The sequence below is a fragment of the Pezoporus wallicus genome, unplaced genomic scaffold (genome assembly GCF_028554395.1).
Source record: "Pezoporus wallicus isolate ANWC-B61680 ecotype Strahan unplaced genomic scaffold, APGP_CSIRO_Pwel_v1 contig_8542, whole genome shotgun sequence".
NCBI lineage: Eukaryota > Metazoa > Chordata > Aves > Psittaciformes > Psittacidae > Pezoporus > Pezoporus wallicus.
This window is the reverse complement of record NW_026640148.1, coordinates 2995811-3015023: the sequence shown is the minus strand read 5'-3', so window position 1 is coordinate 3015023 and position 19213 is coordinate 2995811. Positions and strand designations below refer to the sequence as shown.

At 41.4% G+C, this 19213-nt stretch overlaps 1 protein-coding gene across 1 annotated transcript in view; it reads left to right on the top strand.

Moving 5' to 3' along the window:
- Nucleotides 1-212: 212 nt before the first annotated feature.
- RAD18 (RAD18 E3 ubiquitin protein ligase) overlaps nucleotides 213-19213 on the top strand; it is a 57069-nt gene continuing 38068 nt past the window's right edge. The window contains exons 1-7 of the mRNA XM_057417692.1: nucleotides 213-417; nucleotides 800-881; nucleotides 4596-4657; nucleotides 6014-6084; nucleotides 13574-13929; nucleotides 16046-16145; nucleotides 18472-18656. Of these exons, the coding sequence (XP_057273675.1) occupies nucleotides 358-417; nucleotides 800-881; nucleotides 4596-4657; nucleotides 6014-6084; nucleotides 13574-13929; nucleotides 16046-16145; nucleotides 18472-18656 (916 nt within the window). The 5' untranslated portion in view covers nucleotides 213-357. The remainder of the gene's footprint in view (nucleotides 418-799; nucleotides 882-4595; nucleotides 4658-6013; nucleotides 6085-13573; nucleotides 13930-16045; nucleotides 16146-18471; nucleotides 18657-19213) is intronic.

The window sequence follows — 19213 nt, the reverse complement described above, 5'->3', positions numbered from 1 at the left end:
TCACTATAAAGTGGGATGTACTCTAGCTGTGACACGGAAAGCTGCAGTTCTAACAGGCTATTCAAGCCTCTGGTACTGAGCTCCAGGGCTGCGGGCGGACACCTCTCCTCTGCGCCGTTTACAGGGGGCAGAGGATGCTGCGGGCTTCGCGGCGGCCCAGCGAGGTCGGCCCGTGCCCGTGGCACTGCCCCGGCAGTCCCGGCCCCGACTCCCGGACTACAGCTCCCGGCAGCCGCAGCGCGCCGGAAGCGCGGCCCGGTAACGGATTGCCGGGCTCGGCGCGGGGGATTTGGACTCGCAGCCGGCGGGGCCGGGGAAAGTGGGAGGCCGGGGTCGGTTGGGACTGGGCCGGCCGCCATGGCCCTGGCAATGCCGGTGCCCGAGCCGCTGTGGCCGGCGAGCCTGTTCCCGCTGAAGGTGCGTGAGGAGTGGCGGGGCTTGCTGCGGGCACGGCGGGAGGGAGGACGGGTAGGAGAGATGGCGGCCGGGGTGTCAGCGAGACGGCGGGCACGCGGGGCGGCGGAGGCCGGGCCGGGCCCTCCGTGTCTCTCCTCCGCGGCGGGATGAAGGCTCTGCCCGCTTCTCTCCTCCGGGCCCCGTCGGGCCGTCAGCGGGCCCGATCGGAGCGCGGCTGTGCCGCGGCGCTGCTTGCCGCCGCTCCTGTCCGTGAGCCGCCCTAACGGCAGGCGTGGAGCCCCGGTTCGCCCGGTGCGGGCGGTTTGCGCTGTCCTCGGTGTGAGGGCGGGCAGCGAAACACTGTCTGGTGTGAGACCTCCGGTGACCTGAGCTTCCTTTGCAGGCAGTGGATAACTTGCTGCGGTGTGGGATATGTTTCGATTACTTCAGCATAGCCATGATCATCCCACAGTGTTCACACAACTGTAAGTACAGTGTAAAGAACACCGTTACATATTGCACTGGAAGGGCTGTAAGTTTCTTGCTCTTGCAGGACTCACTCTATCCTGCTGCCTCCTGTACTAACTTCAAGAGTACTAGGTCCATAGAAGTCATCACAAAAATGCTGCTTCTTTTCCCTTGTAAATCCGTGCCTCCTGTCCTTGATTAATGTATGGAAGGACAGTTAATACATCACTATTGACTTGATGGTTGCAGTTTAAATTTACTTGAGTTCTATAAAACATTGCACAGAAACAGCAGTTCTAATAAAAATTGCATGAGTAGGAGCCAAGGTAAATGGGGCATTTGTGGCAAGTCACTACAGGGGTGGTGAGTTCATTCTTCCCTTTATCCTGTGACTTTATGGAATTTTGAATCAACATATTTCATAAGGCATGTTGCCTTATGTTCCAGGGAGTGTGTTGTGGCCCTGTGACTCCAGCTGAGCCTAATTTGCCATTCACTTAACAGATTAAGGCAGTCAGGTAGGGCTGAAGAAGGTGTATTCAAGGAAATTTTAGGGAATGGTTTTGTCTTCACACATCTTTCTCAGGAAACCCAAGACTGGAGAACAACTGTATGGGCCCTGTGGGCCAGCAAAATCCTCTTGCGCCTTAGCCAAGTGACAGAAAACTATTGAAAAATGTCTCAAAAAAGTTTTCTCCTTTTGAATTTCAGAGACAAGTCATCATTTGACCATTTATTGTTTACTGGAGTGTAGAGCGCAGATTACCCATCCTTTATTTCTTTTATAAAACATGTAGCTCTTCTTGTGGCTTAGCCAGCACGGACATTTGCCACTGAGTGAAAGCTGTAAAGCAGGCAGCAATCCTTCCTTGTGCAGTTACAGTCTTCTGACAGCACAAACACTAGTCTGGATTAATGCTCTTAAACGCCACTTATTCCTACAATTCTTCATTTAAATATCTTTCATAACATCTTGAGGGTGGAACAAAATGCAAAGCTGTATGGCAGACAGCATTAAGTGTTATGACCAAAATTTTCCATGCTACTCTGTCTGCCTCAGGCTGATAACTGCTGGAATGTGGTAGCAAAGCAGTTTTCTGCAAGTCAGATTAGGGGGAAGTTCATGTAGCCTTTTCTCATGTTAAAATAAATGTTATAATTGTTTTGTTCAGAAACTATAGCACTTCCTCTTCCTTACATGAAGGAGGGCATTGTAGTTGGGCAATGAAATTTAGTTTAGCTTGGCAAAACTATCATGTTGAAAACAGCATATCTCTGGTGGGGAGCACTGATAATTCTCCACAGTAGCTGGTGTTAGAGCCTGCCTGTGACACAGCTGAGTTCAGAAGGCCTTGACTTTGAAAACACACATTTAATTCCACCCTGAAAATTGCAGAAAGCCTAAATTTTCCATGATAAATTAAGATTTCTTGAAGTATTTTCTACTCTATTGTCTCTGTGTAATCTCTTCTATCCACTGACATTGTACAGTTGGAGCAAAAAGCCCTCTGCCATTAATGAGTAATTTGTCAATAGATAAAAATGAAATACATTTGCTTGCGAAACCTTTTTGTGTTTCTTTTAATGGTTTCATGACAGGGCTTCCAGGCACATCTATAATTTGTTTGTACCTATAGCCACATGGAATTCCTCCTCTGCTCATTCAGGTAGCAGGGATCATTCAGTAGCTCTCTTAATGGTGGTTGTTTAACTTTCACAGTGCTTTGGATTGTATTGTTAGTGACAGAATAGGTGTGCCATTCATATTTCTTTCACACATAAAAAGCACCTGAAGATGAATGTCTTCTTTAATATGGACATCTCCTCAGGGAAGAATGAATTGTGACCCTGAGATTTCTTGTACTTTCAGTCTGGGAGGACAAGCTTGGTCGGCTCATGCTGAGCTGATGCGGGAGGTTATTTCTGCCTGGCTGCTTCTTGTGGGCACCACTGCTGGCATGGGGATGTGGAAGTGTGTTCCTCCCCTGCAGAGCCCAGGCAGCTGGAACCAGCCAGGGGCTGGTGGCTGGCGGTGGTTGAGCTCTGCATTCTGTTGTCTCTGCCATCAGGGCACTGCCCTCCAGCAAGGGATGGAGCTGGGGCTGGGGGCAGCCACAAGCCCCAGTGAACGTGCTGAAGTTGGGACCTTTATCCCCAGCACAGCTCTGGGCGAGTGCAGCCCTGACCTGGGGCCAGTGTAGCTTGGCAGGCTGGCAGGGGAACCTGGATGTGTTTGACTTGCTCTTAGAGAAGTGGCTATAGCTTCTGGAGTGAGCTCCTTTTGTCACCCATGATTTTCCTTCCTTTAAATGTATTGAAATTACTACTGTGCTTCCAGCTAAGCAGGTTTCAGAACTGCTTGCTCACTTAAAAAAAACACCTATGGTATTCAGTGCGTGGTTTATAAGTCATGGCATTACTGACTTTTCTTGTGCCAAGCTTGTTTTATTCCTCTTTCTTCTCACAACCTTATTACTTCCAGTTTAAACTCCACATTGTAACTTCCTGGCAGCAACTTGTATACTTTCATTCTGTCATTGAGACCCAGTGATGCTCAGCTTAAATTGGTACTTTGGGATTCTCTTTTGTGTACTGAAACATGGTGCTGTGGCTGAGTCTTGTAACTAGTTTGGTAGATGCAGGTTTAGAGGTGGGTTTGGTCTGTTGGAGCAGATGAAAGTGAACTTTGTGACACCTTTTAATTTTCAGTGTATGTGCCACCTACAGTAGACAGAGACCTGCTTTGTTACCCCAGGAATGGCAGGCTGAGTCCTGCGCCATGGTGGGGCCATTCCTCCCCTAGGAAGAGGAGGAGAAAAGGGACGGGGGCAGAGAATTGTGCATCTGTAGTCTTCTTTGCATGGGCCTAGAGCCAGCCCTAAGCACAACGTTAAGGCTAAGATCTTATGTGATTTATTATCCTCAAACATGCTTCAGCTGCCCTTGGCTATGAGCAGCGATGGTTGCAAACAGAGGTCAGTCCCACTGCTTACCCACTGACTGGGTGTCAGATGCTGGCAGGCAAATTTGTAATTTGATTCATCTTCATACAGTTAAAGCTTTCTCTTTTTTTAATGGATCTCTCCCTCCATATCACATCTTATATGTAATGTAATTTTTGAGTAGTTTGATGGATTTGTGGTTTTAAGTGTTAAATTGGTGCATTTGTGCTCCTGTTGCTTCTCTGACTCCTTCATAGAGGATTTTTGAACTGTATCTGCTTAGGTAGCTGTTGCTAAGTGTGTTAGTGCTAAGACTCTGTCCAGTAATGTTATAGTAAATGAATGTCTGTTTTGCTAGAGTGTGATGAGACTTTTTATATCTGAAGTGGTATGAAAGCTTACAGATAACTACAGAAAGTAGACTAATTTCAAGAATTTACTGTGACAAAATGAAGCTTATGGCATAATTCACCAGAGTCTATTGAAGCATCATGTGATGATGATCCAACTGCTGTTCCAGGGAAACATTTAAGTGTTAAAGAAATGATAATAAACATCTGCTATTGACAGAGAGACTGAGATTAAATGTGGAAAAATCCTTGCATAAAATACAGATTGGCTTTTATTTGCTGCAGTCTTAATTTGATGGAGAAATGGTGTATTTTCAGTATTGGTGTGTTGTGGTATAGTTTGCATATATTGTACAGAAAAGAAAATCTACTACTACAGATGTTGAACCGAACATTTGGAAGAATGCCTCTTAATAAATTTTGTATTTCCTTTTTCCAGATTGTTCCCTTTGTATACGCAAGTTTTTGTCCTACAAACCTCAGTGCCCAACATGCTGTGTGGTGAGTGTTTGGTTTTCTTTTCCTCGGCTTGTTTTCTGTTTATTTCTTGGTGAATTTAAGGAGCTTTTTCCTTTGAACTGTGCTAAATAATTCTGGTTGTATATTCCTACCTTTTCTTTTGGTGAGCAGTCCTTTGGGCAACTGGAATTCTCCTGTTTCAGCTACTCCTATGTCAGCATAGGCAGAAGTAGATGGAGCATCAAACCTTGGTTTTGGCTCAGAGCTGTGTACACAGTCCGTCACAAAACATTTAACATTGCCTCCTAGTTTATTAAAATACATCACTGTTTAAAGCATGAGTGCTGAAATTTAAGCACTTAAATTTTCCGTGGCCTCACTTCATCTTTCCAGGAGTTTTTGGAAGTGCCCACAGACCACCTTGTCCTAAAACTCACAGACTGTACTGTGTAGCCTTTCTGGGGATGAGAGGACTGTGTTACCCACCAGGGAGAGGAGGTGTTTGCCGGGAGAGTTAGGTTAAATGTGGAAAGCACTAGAGGCAGGTTCAGCCTCCTCTGCAGGTGGGTGATTATTGCAATCAGACTTGAAGGCCCGGTTTTGATTAAAGAACAGAGAATGCAATTTATTCTAGGCCTTAATCTAACTTTTCATCTTAAGCCAGTTGGGCTTTATTGAACTTCTAAAAATGGTAGGCTACCTAAAACTAATGAATAGCGCTTCAGGAATATTGGCAAAATGTAAGTAATTTTCTTCTGTGTTTCTAAAGAATGAACCAGGCTAGATTTTTCAAGGCTGGAAAGCAGGTCTGTTTGTAGCTTTGCCAGTTTCCAAACATTCAAACAAGTGCAGAGGACATTTTACTGCTGTCTTCTTAAAAATCACAGGTATTGATATGAGCAAGACTCATAAAAGCTTTGAAACAAAAGGGAGCAGAGAGATAAAAATCAGAAATTGTATAAAAAGAATTAATTAAAGGCCCAAAGCCATCTCATAATTCATATTTTCATTCAATAATCAGAAGACTAGCATTTCCCTTCATCTATTTTCAGGCCTCACTGATTAAGGTGCTTATCAAATTCATGGGATCCTTGGTTTGGTATTCAGTCTGTTGGAGACTGGGTGCGCTGGATTTTGTTTGCTTTAGCTTTATGCTTAATTTTTATCTATTACCTGTCATTTCCCAGACTTGCAGTTCTCAGGCAGTTATTTTAGGTTTTTTTCAGGAAAAATGTTTATGCATCTTCATTCACACAGCAGTTTAGCAGAGGTAGTTGAGGCATTGATCCGAGAAACAGACTATTGATCACCTGAACATTTTCTGGGTACCTGTTATTTTCACTGCATCTGAAGGCTTGTTTGTTATTTTTCCCTCCCTTTTCTTTCTCTTTTTAATAGGCAGTCTCAGAATCTGACCTGAAAAATAACCGGATATTGGATGAACTAGTAAAGAGCTTTAATTCTGCAAGGTAATCTGTAATTTTATGTATTCTCCTTCTGGTTTGGCAGCTGGATAGGTGTGACTTGCTTTGTGTGGCCAGGCTCGGAGTCCTTGTACAGGAGCAGAGCGAGGAGCAGTGGGAGAATTGAGTGAAAAAATTGTGGTGTCACAGAACTGATGTCAAAGACCAATGTTTGTCCTTTTGGAAAAATCCCACAGTTTTCTGACTTGAGGTTACTGTCCACTCAGGTGATGTGTGGAAGGTGTGTGAGCTCATTTTGATTTTACTTCCGGTTAGCTGCTCTGTAAAGTTGCAGTCTCCCACATGCAAGAAGTTGAGCAGATGTGTCAGGATTCTACAAAGGTCCTTCTTATGTGTGTAGGGGGACTTCTAGGTTTTGTCCAGTGATAATGGTCAACTTGCAAGGGAAGCCTCTTGGTGAATTCCCATCACTAGATCAGAAAAATGCAGGCATTGAGTGAGCTTTATGGATAAGAGGAATAATATGGAGTGTTGTGCTTTCACCTTCATTACCTTTCTGTTAGTTTTTAATTAATCTTTGATCTCCTCATCCCTTTTGTTGTGGTTTAAACCCAGTCAGACAACTCGTTCACTCACTCCCCCCCCTTTCTTTCCCTCCCCCTGCTCCTGGAGGGACGGAGAGGAGAATCAAAAAGAATGTAACTCCCACGGGTTGAGATAAGAACAGTTTAGTAACTAAGGTATAGCACAAATCACTACTGCTACCACCAATAACAATGATAAAGGAAATAACAAGGGAAGAGAATACAACATCTCACCACCAGCCGACCCATAACTCGCCCCCCCCAGCCCGACCAAGCACTGACCGATACCTCGTCCAACCCTGCAGTCTACCAGCCCTTCCGGGTCACTCCCAGTTACCTCCTGGGCATGACGTGCTGTGGTATGGAATACCTCTTTGGTCACTTTGGGTCAGGTGTCCTGTCTCTGCTTCCTTCTGGCTTCCCCTCCTCCCTGGCAGAGCATGAGGCTCACAAAGTCCTTGGCCAAACCAAAACATCATTGTTATCAGCTCTGTTCCCAGGCCGAAAGTCAAAACACTGCACTGCACCAGCTACCAAGAAGGAGAAAAATGACTGCTACTGCTGAACCCAGGACACCTTTCAAAGAGAGTAAGAATGACTTGGCAAAGACTACAGTAAATATATGGGATTTCTTCTGTTATATTTGTTTGCTTTTGATCAGAAGCAGCTCAGTGATTTGCTGGGTATTTTGTAAGTATTCCTACGCCTGTAGTAGAGAAATACACTCCCAGGTTTTTCGCTGAAATGAACTTGGAGCTTGAAGTCAATACGATTCTTGGCTTCATATGTGATAGGAAGTGTAGTTCAGTTTATGGCTTTGTTTCTTGAGAGAGTCTCTGTCATGAAGATCTAATCTTCTGTATGACCACTATTAGATTGAATTGATTTTATTTGATGAATTTAGATTCTATAGTTCCATTACTTTAGCTTGAACTCTATCGTTGGTGTTTCCTAGTGATAAATGGATTACTATTTTTTTTTTTGGTAATGTCTAATTTTGTAGGGAACAAGTAGTGCTGACTTGGATGCATTACAATATTGAATCTTAAACGACTGCTTTAATGGATCAGTATAAATCTTACCAGTCAACGTAGTTTAATAACCCTTCCTTTTGTGACTTGGAGTTCAATCAATTTCTCAACGTAGAGTTCGATCAGTCAGACACAAACTGTAGCGTCCTGTTCTGTGCTGGTTGGGGTAGGTGAGAGTCGGTGCAAGGTTCTTTCTAGATCTTGGTAAGAAAGGCTCAACAAGAGATGGCTTACTAAGAGAACTGCTTTAATGAGACAGACTTATAAGGGGACTATAGATAGCGAGTAAATCTCATGTTGCTTCAAATGCTGGGCAACCTGTGTTTGTGCCTCTCTCAGCTCAGGGTTGCGTTTGTGCCTCTCTCAGCTCAGGATTGCATTTACTCTGCAAGTGGTCTTGAGTTCAAGGGGAACGCTGCTTGCCTGGAGAGGGTTATGTGATATAAGTGTCATTAAATCTTAAGAGCATTATTAGTTTCTGCCCTGGTCATGATGGCAGAGCTCAAATCTTTGGTCTCCTCCTCTCCTTCCCCATCTGCTTTCTTTCCTTTTGGCCTTTCCCAAAATAAATCCAGAGTCTAGAGATTGATTTTTTGAAACATGCTAAGCTCTTCAAGTAAATCCTGACTTGACTTTGAGCCTCAGGTATTTTAGCGTTTATAAAAATTAGGACTTAAATCTTTTCAGTACTTCCCAAAATGCAAACACACTTCTTAAGTCAGGCCTGTAGGGAAAGAAAATATTAATGTTGGTAGTACTCAACAAAGTAAAAGCTGTGTTCTAAGATCAGCGTGTGCATGGAATGGAAATCATTCTAAACAGACCTGAGTGTTGATCCCACTTATACTTTAGCTCCATGTTTAGCTCATGCACAAGTGTTTGCAGAATTAGAGCCTTTGTGATCATCTGTGCTTGCTAAGTGTTGTCTCGGAGTCCTGCTTCCCCCTGTAGAAGTGGTGGACTCTGATGTTTCCCAGTAAAAGTGAAGATGTTGTGTTGTTCATTATGACCCATTAATATTATATTCTGTGTGGAAGGGTAGGGGAGCATCCTGAATAGGATTTGATAGGTTTGAATTCACATTGTTCTGCCCTTGTATTTGGGTACACACAAAGATGCTGAGCAGTGAAGGAGTTAAGGGAGTTCATTGCTCTGATTGATTATTACCACAGGCTGCTGTCAGGGTGAGAGCAACCTTTGCTCAGCGTTCTCTCTGCTGCTTGTGCTGTGCTTTGCAGGCATCATTCATCACTCTGACCAGGTCAGGAGAACAAGACAGGGAGTACTATTTGTGCCATCTTTCCTTTATGAACAATATTTTCAGTTTCAATGAGGCCAGTGTCTTCAAAAATAAGTTTTGGGGTTGTTTTGAAATTAATTTCATTGTCCTCTAAGGAAGAGATCATTTTGTTAAAAACTGTCAGTTTCTGCATCACCTGGTTAGAAAATTTTGTAAGAGCAGTTAAGAGTTACACTTGCATAAGTAGAAAAGCACTCCTTGCTGAAAATGATTTGGGCTTTTTTTTTTCATACATAGGGATGAAAAATATGTTTTACCTTCATGTTTGTTATCTTGGTTTCCTAATCAGGATTACTTGACTTGACTATGAGTCAGAGGAATAAACACATCTACTCTGAACACTCGAGAGCAGGTACTGTCATTTCTATATACTAATTAAAGTTCCAGGAGCACAGGAGGAGTTTCAAGGAAAGACATTATCTTTTAGTACAGCTAGGACTGTCCTGTGTGAGCTGTTCCTGGGAAGATTCACAACTCCATCTCTTCCCTGGAATTCATTTATGTGGAAGCATTAGATTCTCGCCCACTTTCTCTGCTTCATAGCTGCTTTGGCAAAGGAGAAGTAAACAGACTGGAAAATGGGAACCTGAATTGCGATGTGGGAGGACACTGAAATTTTTTTATGGGTCTTGCAGACATGAAGAAGTTTCTCAAGATGTCTGTACTGTTACTAAAGCATGCCTGGCACAGAGGATGCTGTATACAGCATAGTAAGGTAACCATCCATTTTTAGTTGAACTAAAAGGAGTGTAACTCACTGTCCTAACCCAGTGGTGGTTAAAGAGTGTGGGTCTCAGAGGAGGATATGGGTAGTGGTTGTAACAGTGTGTTAGGACTTACGAACATCTGGCTGATGCATCTTTCAGCCTTTAAAGGGTGCTGCTCCTGCTCTTAAGTGGAGGTTTGTCACCTGCGATGCATTTACTGTTTTTGTGCCAGGAAGGTAAAACTGTATCTGTTAAAACCTTTCAGAAGTGATAGTATCCTGTTAAATTCCTGAGTATAACAGGTAGTGTTGAAAACTGCGTGCAAAACACAGCGCTTTGAAAACTGTGTTGTCCTGTGGTTAACTGGTAGAATCAATTTCCAGGTGAGCTGGACAGTCTGCTGAGGGTAGAGGTTGGGATTCTTTATCAAGTGCATGCTTTTTCTTGACTGCTGTCTGTCTCTGAATGAGGGATGAGTCTTCCAGTGTAGTCACACTTGTCCCAGTTGCTCCAATGACAACTGTCGGTATCTCTGTGGATAATGAGCAGTTTGAGTAACTCTGATGGCAATGGAGTGGAGTGGCAGTTGATAAGGGTATTGTCAGTGAGCATTTGGCTGCATGAGGTGTGCCTGTAGTCCTCTGGCTCTTCCGTCCCTGGGCCATGGGGTGCTCCGGTGTGGGGTGCCAGTCTGGGGAGACCACTAGATGTCATTGCATAGCCAGTGAAGCTCTTAAGTGGGTCCAAAATACCACACTCTGGGAAAAGCCAGTCCAGAACTTTCTTCTTTTTTGAATTTAGTACTAGCATTCTATGCATCCCACCAAAAAAGAAAAAAGGCATACAGAGATTTCATGTGTGTTTTGGCAAACAAGTTTTCATATTCTTGCCCTAGTGTTCTTTCCATTGATTCTGTGCCAAGATCAGATCCTTTCAGAAAGTCTATTCCTAAGTCTTTGTTCTTCAATACAAAGAAAAACTCTTTGATTATTTGCAGACCAATGATGTAATTAAAGCAACTTTTATTATCAATTTGGGGTTTTATATTGCGTGTCCAATTTCTCTATTTTATACCAGATCATATTTTCTTGAGACAACTGTTACTACAGAATCTGAAATCTCTGTTCAGAAGATTTCTCTGTTCTGGCTGCCTTCATGCAAATGTTAACAACTTACATTTGAAGTGAGATGGTCCTCCTTTGGGTAGTCCATCCTGTCAGCTCTGGAGCACCTCTTCTGAGATCAGAAGTCTATCCTTTTGTATAGGACACACTGTAAAAATGCCAAGCTTTGCACTCAGCCTTTTGCTGTGTGTCTGCTGGCCTCTCTTCAGCCCTTGGAGTTGCTCAGCTGCCCCTTGCTTGGGTTTGCAGTCTGCTTGGGTCCAGGCTCACCTCCGAGCATGTGTACTGGACTGGCAGCCTTCCTGAGGGACATATCAGACTACTAAAGTCTCTGCATTGGAGAATTCAAGGGACTATAAGCTGTGCTGTTGTGATACTTCTTGAGAAAGAGATGTTGAGAAGAAGATACATGAATCAGTTTGAAGTCTGGAGAAAAGATAAACTGATGTGAAGTTTGAATTTTAGGAGTGTTGTCAGCTAGTGGGAACACACTGGGAAATACATTTTGGCTAGAGAATGCATGTTGTGGAAAAATAAACTGACTTAATTGGTAGTTACAAATAGAATGTGTTACTTTGACAAGAGGACGAGCTCTCAAAAACAATGGAAATACACTGAAAAGATGAAGAGGATCAGTTGTATTCTCTAGATTAAGACAGTGAATATAGGCAATGGGCTAGTTCAGTTATTTTTGCCTTTTGGGGCTATGTTGTTCTTTTTTTTTATGGGAAAACTAAACTGATATGATGCCAATGATTGCATTTATGGATCTGTTCTGTTATCTGAGCCATGCAGAATTTAGCTTGCTATAGCGTTAGCAGCCATAAAGAATAATATGATAAGACAATGTGTTGACTTTAATTAGCTACTTTAATGATAAGCTGCCTGTATGAAAATGGGGGGGAGTCAGAAGAAACAGATACTTTTTATATAACCATAGGATGAACTCCTTGTATAAAGAGGGGAATAATGTTAAAAAAGTCTATCTTTGGTAGACTACCCAGCTGCTTCCTTTTGTGGATTAAACTTTGCCTGAGTGTGTTAGGAATAAAAGGCAACAAAGTTTGTTTGATTTTGAACCTGATCATAGAATATAACCATCTGTGATGTGACAAGTCTTTGGAGGCTATAGTTTGTTACCCTCAAGTAGAAGAAAACCGTGCATTTATCTGCAATAAAATGAGGTATTTTGTCAGCCAGTTATTGCTGCTAAAGCTGTGTTGAGCAATGATACGCTGTCAGACATTTCTGCTACTTCTGGATGAAATACACCCCTTATAAACAGCAAGTGCGAGGTGAGAGTGGGACAGGGCTGTATGAAGGCACTCCCTTTATGTTCCCATTAACTAGCTCCTGAGGTCCCCATGGAGCTGATCCTATTGTCAACAGTAGCTAGACCACTCTGTGTTCATGTCAGCTGGGGGATTAACCTCCTTAAAACCTTCCAGTCCATATCTAGGCATGAGCAGACAGAAAAAACATAGTTTTGCTGGCACACTTAATTGCACTTGCTTGCACTGCAGAAAGTCAGGGAGTCCTGGGACAGATGTGAATTGCCACTGACAGATGTGGTCACTGCCTCCAGTAAGCCAAGAAACTTAAACTCCAAATCAGCCTTCTAGATCTGGCTTGACTATAACTATTGCGGGCATTCAGTTGTGGTGGTTCACCCTCTTAAACTGGCAGTATTGTGGGGTTACCCGATGACTTATGTGAACTTCTCTTTAAAAGATATATGTACAGACAGTTCTTAATTAGTTGTTCTTCTTAGATAGAAAAAATCTTTACCTTAAGACTGAGAAGTTTTCTGAGTACTTACCCAATACTGAAATGTGTTCAACTGTGAAATCTGAGTGCATAGATGCATTTCAGACTTCTTATGGGCCTTGTGTTGTCATGAAAGTGCTGTAAGAGATAATTTTATGGCAGCGCCTATTCTGTAGGTACATCACCCGCAGTCTTCTGTTCAAGCTGAGGACCTACAGATGTTCTACTTTCAGAGGCTTTGTCACCCCTGGTGCAGTGGATTGTGTCTCAGTCCAAGCTGTAAAGCTGCGGCATTTGAATAAAGAGCATGCACTTGCTGAGCACTGGCAGTACTAAAAATCCTAGTGCCTGAAAAAGTCAATGTGTTACAGATGGGAAGGAGGAGGACACTTTGGTGTTACAGACTTGTTTGTGGTCTTTAGGGGCTATCCATCCATGTCTGAGGGACCCCAAGCATCTTGTGCAGTTGTAGTTACTAGTGCACAGGGCTGGTCTCCTGGGAGAAGTGAGTATCATCTGTATTGTCCTGTGCCCTTAATGCATCCCTGCCAAGGATACTGTTCTGGCTTAATTTGTCTTTGATCGAGTTGTTTAAAATACATGGTAAAATAAATAGGATTCTGCAAAGAAACCTGGGGCAGGGGTAGGATTAAAAAATATAAGGAAGAAGCTCTTTACTGTGAGGGTGGTAAGGCACTGGAACGGGTTGACCAAAGAAATGGTGGATGCTGTGTTCCGAGTAGTGTTTTGAGAGGCACTTTGTTATAGTTGCAAAGTGCAATATACTTTGTTTGAAAATCAGGAAGCTGCTTTTTAGGCTCTGTAGAGCGTGGTGAGGCTCAGCTGGCGTGCTCCTGGTTTGTGTGGGCTAGCAATTCCCCAGTGCTGTGTGCGTGTGAGGGAGAGAGGGAGGAAGGAATGGAGGAAAAGCTCCATCTGTTTTTGTTCTGGTTTCTTCTCAAAGAAAAAGCTGATACTGTCCATTGTGGCTAACTGCGTATTGTCTTCTGGATGCTTCTAGACAACAGCTGTTCCAGTTGGACTTGGATACTCCACTGATTTCATCTCCATTGGCCTGTAGCAGGCATTCAGCTGGCAAAAGCCACATTAAGAGTTCTGTATCTTGGACAGCTGTAAAAGAAGACGTGCCAGTGATTGGCAGTTTCTTGACAAAGAAAGAAGTTTGCACCTCAACAAAGGCAGACGGCCTGGCAGGAACAGATGAGAAGAGTTCGAAAACTGAGGAACACCGTGACCTTTACAGCAGTTCTGCAGAGATTGATGATAAAAACAATAAAGTGGGATCACAGGAGAGCCCCAAGTGCACCAAAAGTCAGGAAAAGCCTTCTACATCTGTGGTAAAAGTAGTCAGGAAAGGTGAGATGCTTAATTTTTGGTTTTGCCCAGATCTCTCTCTCCCCCAAGTCCATGGCTATGGTTGACTGCATGCTTTAGAGGACCTTCAGTACTTGGCATTAATCTCCTTTCTCTTCATTGTTTTCCCTTGCATTGGCGTGTTCAGATGCTTCCCATATAACTGCTTCATTCAGATTACTGCTTATGTGGCGCAGCTCTGCTACAAGCATATCTTGATGAGGAAGTTTGGGCTGATGCCAAGTAATTAAATGGAGTTGAGTGCTTACAGATTCCTTTGCTTTGAGTAACAACTCTAAAAAAACAATAGTTGCACAACAGATTTAGTAAAACTGAAGTAATTTTCTTTTCTCCTTCCCCTTAATGACCAGACAGACATTTATTCTGCTCTTGTATTCTTAAGTAACCAGAAGCAAGGTATTTTATAGTGTGTTTGAGAAGTCCACTCAAAATCAAAATGATCATGGCTTCAGTTTTGTTAATATTCCTGTTCAAGCACTTTCCAGAAGAAAGTACTCTGCTTTATTCTCCTATAATTCTACAGTGTTAAAATGAATTTATTTTGAAGCATGAAAATGCCTATTTGTACTAATAAACTACAATGAAATGACAGAATCCTCTTAGTTTTGACACGATGGCAGCCGCCCCATTGACACAAATAAAAGCCTACACTAAAATAAAAGGCCGTGTAGGAGTACAACACTGATACTTGCTAGCTCATATTTATCTATTCTTTTGTTTAACAATTTATTCAGCTGGAACTCTGAAGTTCATATTTATTCATTAGCTGGGTAAATACTGCTTAAAGATGTATTACAGCCAGAGAAGTAGCCATGTGAAAATGGCATCAAATTACTCAGAAGTTATGTTTCCAAGTTTTATGTATCAGACTTGCGTTAGTAATTTAAAACTCGTATGAAATTTTACTGCTCATTTATTCTTGAGCAATTGAAATTTTCACTTGCTTACCATTTTATGGCCTTATTAAATCTTCAAGCATGCATTACATTGAAATTATTTCCACAAATGCAAAGTAGTTGGTCAAATAATGTCAATGAAAGACTTGAAATTGAGGCAGTGCTGAGGTGGTTTTAGTAAGTTGTTTTTTTTCCTCGTGTTAAGAATTCAAATGTTACATCAAATACGATTAATAGATGGCTCAGAACTACTGTGTTATGTTAATGTCCCCACTTCTTTCTTTCTGTTTTTTTTTTTTAACCTTTGGCTAGAATATGATGTCATGGGAGCCAGGAATTGTGAAGCAGTGTTACCAGATAGCTCCTCAGTTCCCACAAGATTTCATTTTTTTTTCACAGCTTGTGTTTTGCTTTGTCTTTTAAATCAAAACTGACTTCCTTCATACTGATAGAGAGGCTGGCAGTTAAAGAATCTCTTTCTGATGCTGTTCATTTAAAGTCAGCCTTTCAGTTTTGACATGATGTGATTACTAAAGATGAATATTTTAAGTCTGTGTTTTTTGATTGGTTTTACAGGTAATGTTTATAGCTGCTTCTTGAAAATAAGATGCAAGAGGAATTCAGAGTTGAGTGGGACTATACCATAGGGCACTTGAGCTTCTGAGCCTGTCACAGAATCTGGTTATCTGTTCTAAGAAATGAGTATGAGGCATGGTTGGATGGTAGGATTCCTGTGAGGCTGAGTTAACTTGTGTCTTGACAGTCCTCTTGAGAGCCATAGATTGGGAACATTATGTTAATATGAATAAAGTGCTATAGTCTTATCAAAATGAATCAGCTTCCTTTATTTAGGAGTGAAATACCGCAAAAATGAAAGAAAAAAAAAGAAATATGCTGATGTCTGTATAAGCCTCTAGGTTTCCATGTAGTATGTATGTTATTCTAGATTTTTATTAGTGATTTCATTCTATCTGACTGCAGGGAAGATGACAGTCATTCTGGTAATTACACAGAGAGGGAAGTAAGTGTTCTGGAATAAAAATGAGAGCTAAAAATGAAGATTCTGAATAGATGTGCCTTATCTTTAAGAAAAAGAAATCTGGAATTTTCATTTTCTTCTATCAACAATAAGCTTTTTCAGATGAAAACATCTGCTCTTTGCTGTAATATGCAATAGTAAATTCCTTCCCCCTTGATTTCAGTGGATTGTCCTGTTTGTGAGGTTGCTATTCCGGAGGAATACATAAACAAACATCTGGATACCTGCTTGACAAGAGAAGAGAAGAAGGACTGCCTCAGAAGGTAAGAAGCAACTCTAAGAACTTGTATGTGCATGCAGATATTTTCCTGTATTGCTTCAAATAAGGAATACTAGTTGATGGATTATAGTATTGTGTTTCTTCATTACCTGCTGTATAGACCATCCTGAAATCATTGTATAAATATGATCACGGTGATTTTTTCCCTCTCAAGAAAGTATGTGGATTGCCAGCAGTATTACTTTTTGGCTTTTAGTGGCAGGAAAACACCAGACAGTGTTTTAAATTATTCAACATGGAGAAAACTTAGCCTGTACGTTATTCTTGTCAGGTTTCTGTCACTGACATTAAAATTCCATTCAGTGAGTTATTCCCATTTTTCACTTGGTGAATGGATTGCTTCCCTCAATTCAGATATTCCAGAAGACAATTGCTTCACTAGCTGTCAAGTTAAAATAAAAATTGCACCTTACTCTGCTTACTGTGGTTCTTTTCAAGCTGCCCCAGTCAAGGTTGTTTCTTTAAGATCTCGATGTCCACAAGATTAATGCATACCTTTAGCTTTATGCTTTCATCCTAGAATTTCTCATGGCTACCACAGTCACATCAGAAGCGTAGATTTCAGTTTGTTTTGCTTATGAGCATAAATTTAGGCTGTTAATATTTCTAACTGATCAGACTTAAGGACTCTGAGGGACTTTTAATGCACACTTGTATTTCCAGTTCCTCTGAACCTTCCTTGACTTAGAAAGTAGTTTTATGTTAAAGCTCGTTTTGCCCAGTGCTTAGAATGCAGTCTATAGGCTTAAGATCTTTAAAGGTGAATAAATGATAAATTAATACTGAAATCTGATGCTACATCCTAATTTTCATTGGGATGTTTTTAGTGGGTTTTTTCTATATTCTCAATGAATGGAAATAAAAGCCAGATCTTTCTTTGGTGTCAAGGCCATGTCCCTAACAGAAATTTAAATTTTGCTTATTTTATCTACTCTGCTTGGATGTTAAGAACGTGTTATGCAAGATGCTTCTCCTTAGGGACCTGCTGTTGTGAGTTAAATGCTAGCTTTTGGCAATGTACTTGTTTTATGGCCGTGTTGTGCTGTTACCGAAACCCAAACATCTCTAGCTCTTTTCTGAGGAATTTTAGCTCTATTTATTCTCAAATTAGGAGCACATGGCATGCTATTTTAACAGTCGAGCAGTCTTTCAGTGAAACTGATAATTTAGTCCCAAAACCTGCACAGGAGTAATTACACCAGGTAAGTGCATGTTCACAAAGGACACACTGTGTTTCTTAAGAATTGGGGGAAAAAACCCACCAACATTAAGCTTCAAAACTGTTGTGAACTGTTCTCATGAAGCTCTCTGCTAGCAAAGTTGTTGTCACTCTTCTGGGTCATTCTGCTGGTGAATTTTAATATGTACATGTCTAAATGCTGTTCTTCTATAACAAATCATGTAAGTTGAAGATGAGTGAGGCAGTAGATGGATTTGGGCACCTTTGTACCTAGTTTAAGTGTATTTCTCCAGGAGGTGTAGGGAAGACTGAGCTAATTTGTGCAGAAGGAAACTGTCCTGCTAATATTAGATGACAAAAGTTGTAGTAGGACTTGAATTTTCTGTGGCAGTTTCCTGTAATTGAGATGTTTTCCCTAGCTGTGCCAAGAACGTTGAGTTCTGACATAAGGCAGTATGAAGGAGTAAATTTTGGTTTTAGATGTTACTCATCTGAGAACACTATTAGTTCTTTTTAATGTCACTTTCTGCATTACCAGATTACCCTTCTGTTAGATGGGAACTATAGATTTGCGTTCAGGTCTATGACTATCTTTCTCGAAGTAATTTTCCCAGAAAGCTGAAAAATCTCCTAATTCAAGTATTGGCTTGCAGTTTTAATGCTTTAAAACTTCACCAGCTGATTCAGCTAAGACATGGCCAGTATTTGGGTGGAAAACTTGTGTTTTAGCAATCTGAATTCAGTACACCTCCTCTTGAACTCAGAGTAAATATAAGGCTTGATCCTAATGAAGGTGGACAATGCTGTGTTTGCTGATGTGATTCTGAAGCCTTTGCTGTAGATATTAAAAACTGAGCCTTGGGGCTAGTTACCTGAGTTAGTTTTGCATCATTTCCTACAGAAAATCAGATGAGACCTATTGCTTTCTGCACGTTTGAAATGTTCTTTGTGGTAGATGGAAAAGGTGCTCTGGTTTCTAGAGCTGTTGCCATTTCAGCTGTGATGTGCTGTGTCTGTCATGACTGAAGTGATTCTTTCAGGCATTTCTTGCCCAAAGTAGATGAAATACCTTGTAAACATGTAAATCAGTATTCTTATTTTCATAGTTTGTTTCCTTTTCCTTTTGCAGTTCTGCTCACAAAAGGAAGCCTATGTCTAAAGTTGTTTACAGCTTGCTCTCTGATCGTGATTTAAAGAAGAAGCTGAAGGAACATGGTCTGTCTACCCGTGGGACCCGACAACAGCTGATTAAAAGACACCAAGAATTTGTGCACATGTACAATGCTCAGTGTGATTCTCTAAATCCCAAATCAGGTAAGTTAGAAAGTCTAGGAAAGTTGTTACCACTGCAAGCTATTTGTATGCATTGCTTCTTCTGTTCTCAGGGTAGGAATAAGGCTGGTTTCTGTATCTGGGGAAAACTGGAGCTGGAAGAATTTATCTTGTATTAATCTTGGTTTATGCAATAAAAGGAAATGTAATGAAAGCCAGAAATGTGTGGCTGTACTCTGGAAGTATCCAGCAAGGATGTACATTTGTATTGAAGTTCTTTTGATACTTCCTGGTTTATTAACCCTGTTCTGAAATTCTGAAAAATTTTCTGTGTTTTTATTGACTTTAATGAGTGCCTCCAAACTAGACTTTGAGGCTTTTAGTCAAAAAATGAGAAGTGCCTGAAGTTCTTAGTGAGTGAATGGATTAGTAATTTATCTTTTGTTCTGAAGTTGTTCTCTTCTTCATCTACACTGAGACTTTCATATTTTTTATATGTTCATATTATTATTATTATTATTATTATTATTTCATGATTATACTTTTTTTTGTTGTTGATTTAATTTCAAAATTAGATATCTTTTTGGATATGACAGGTA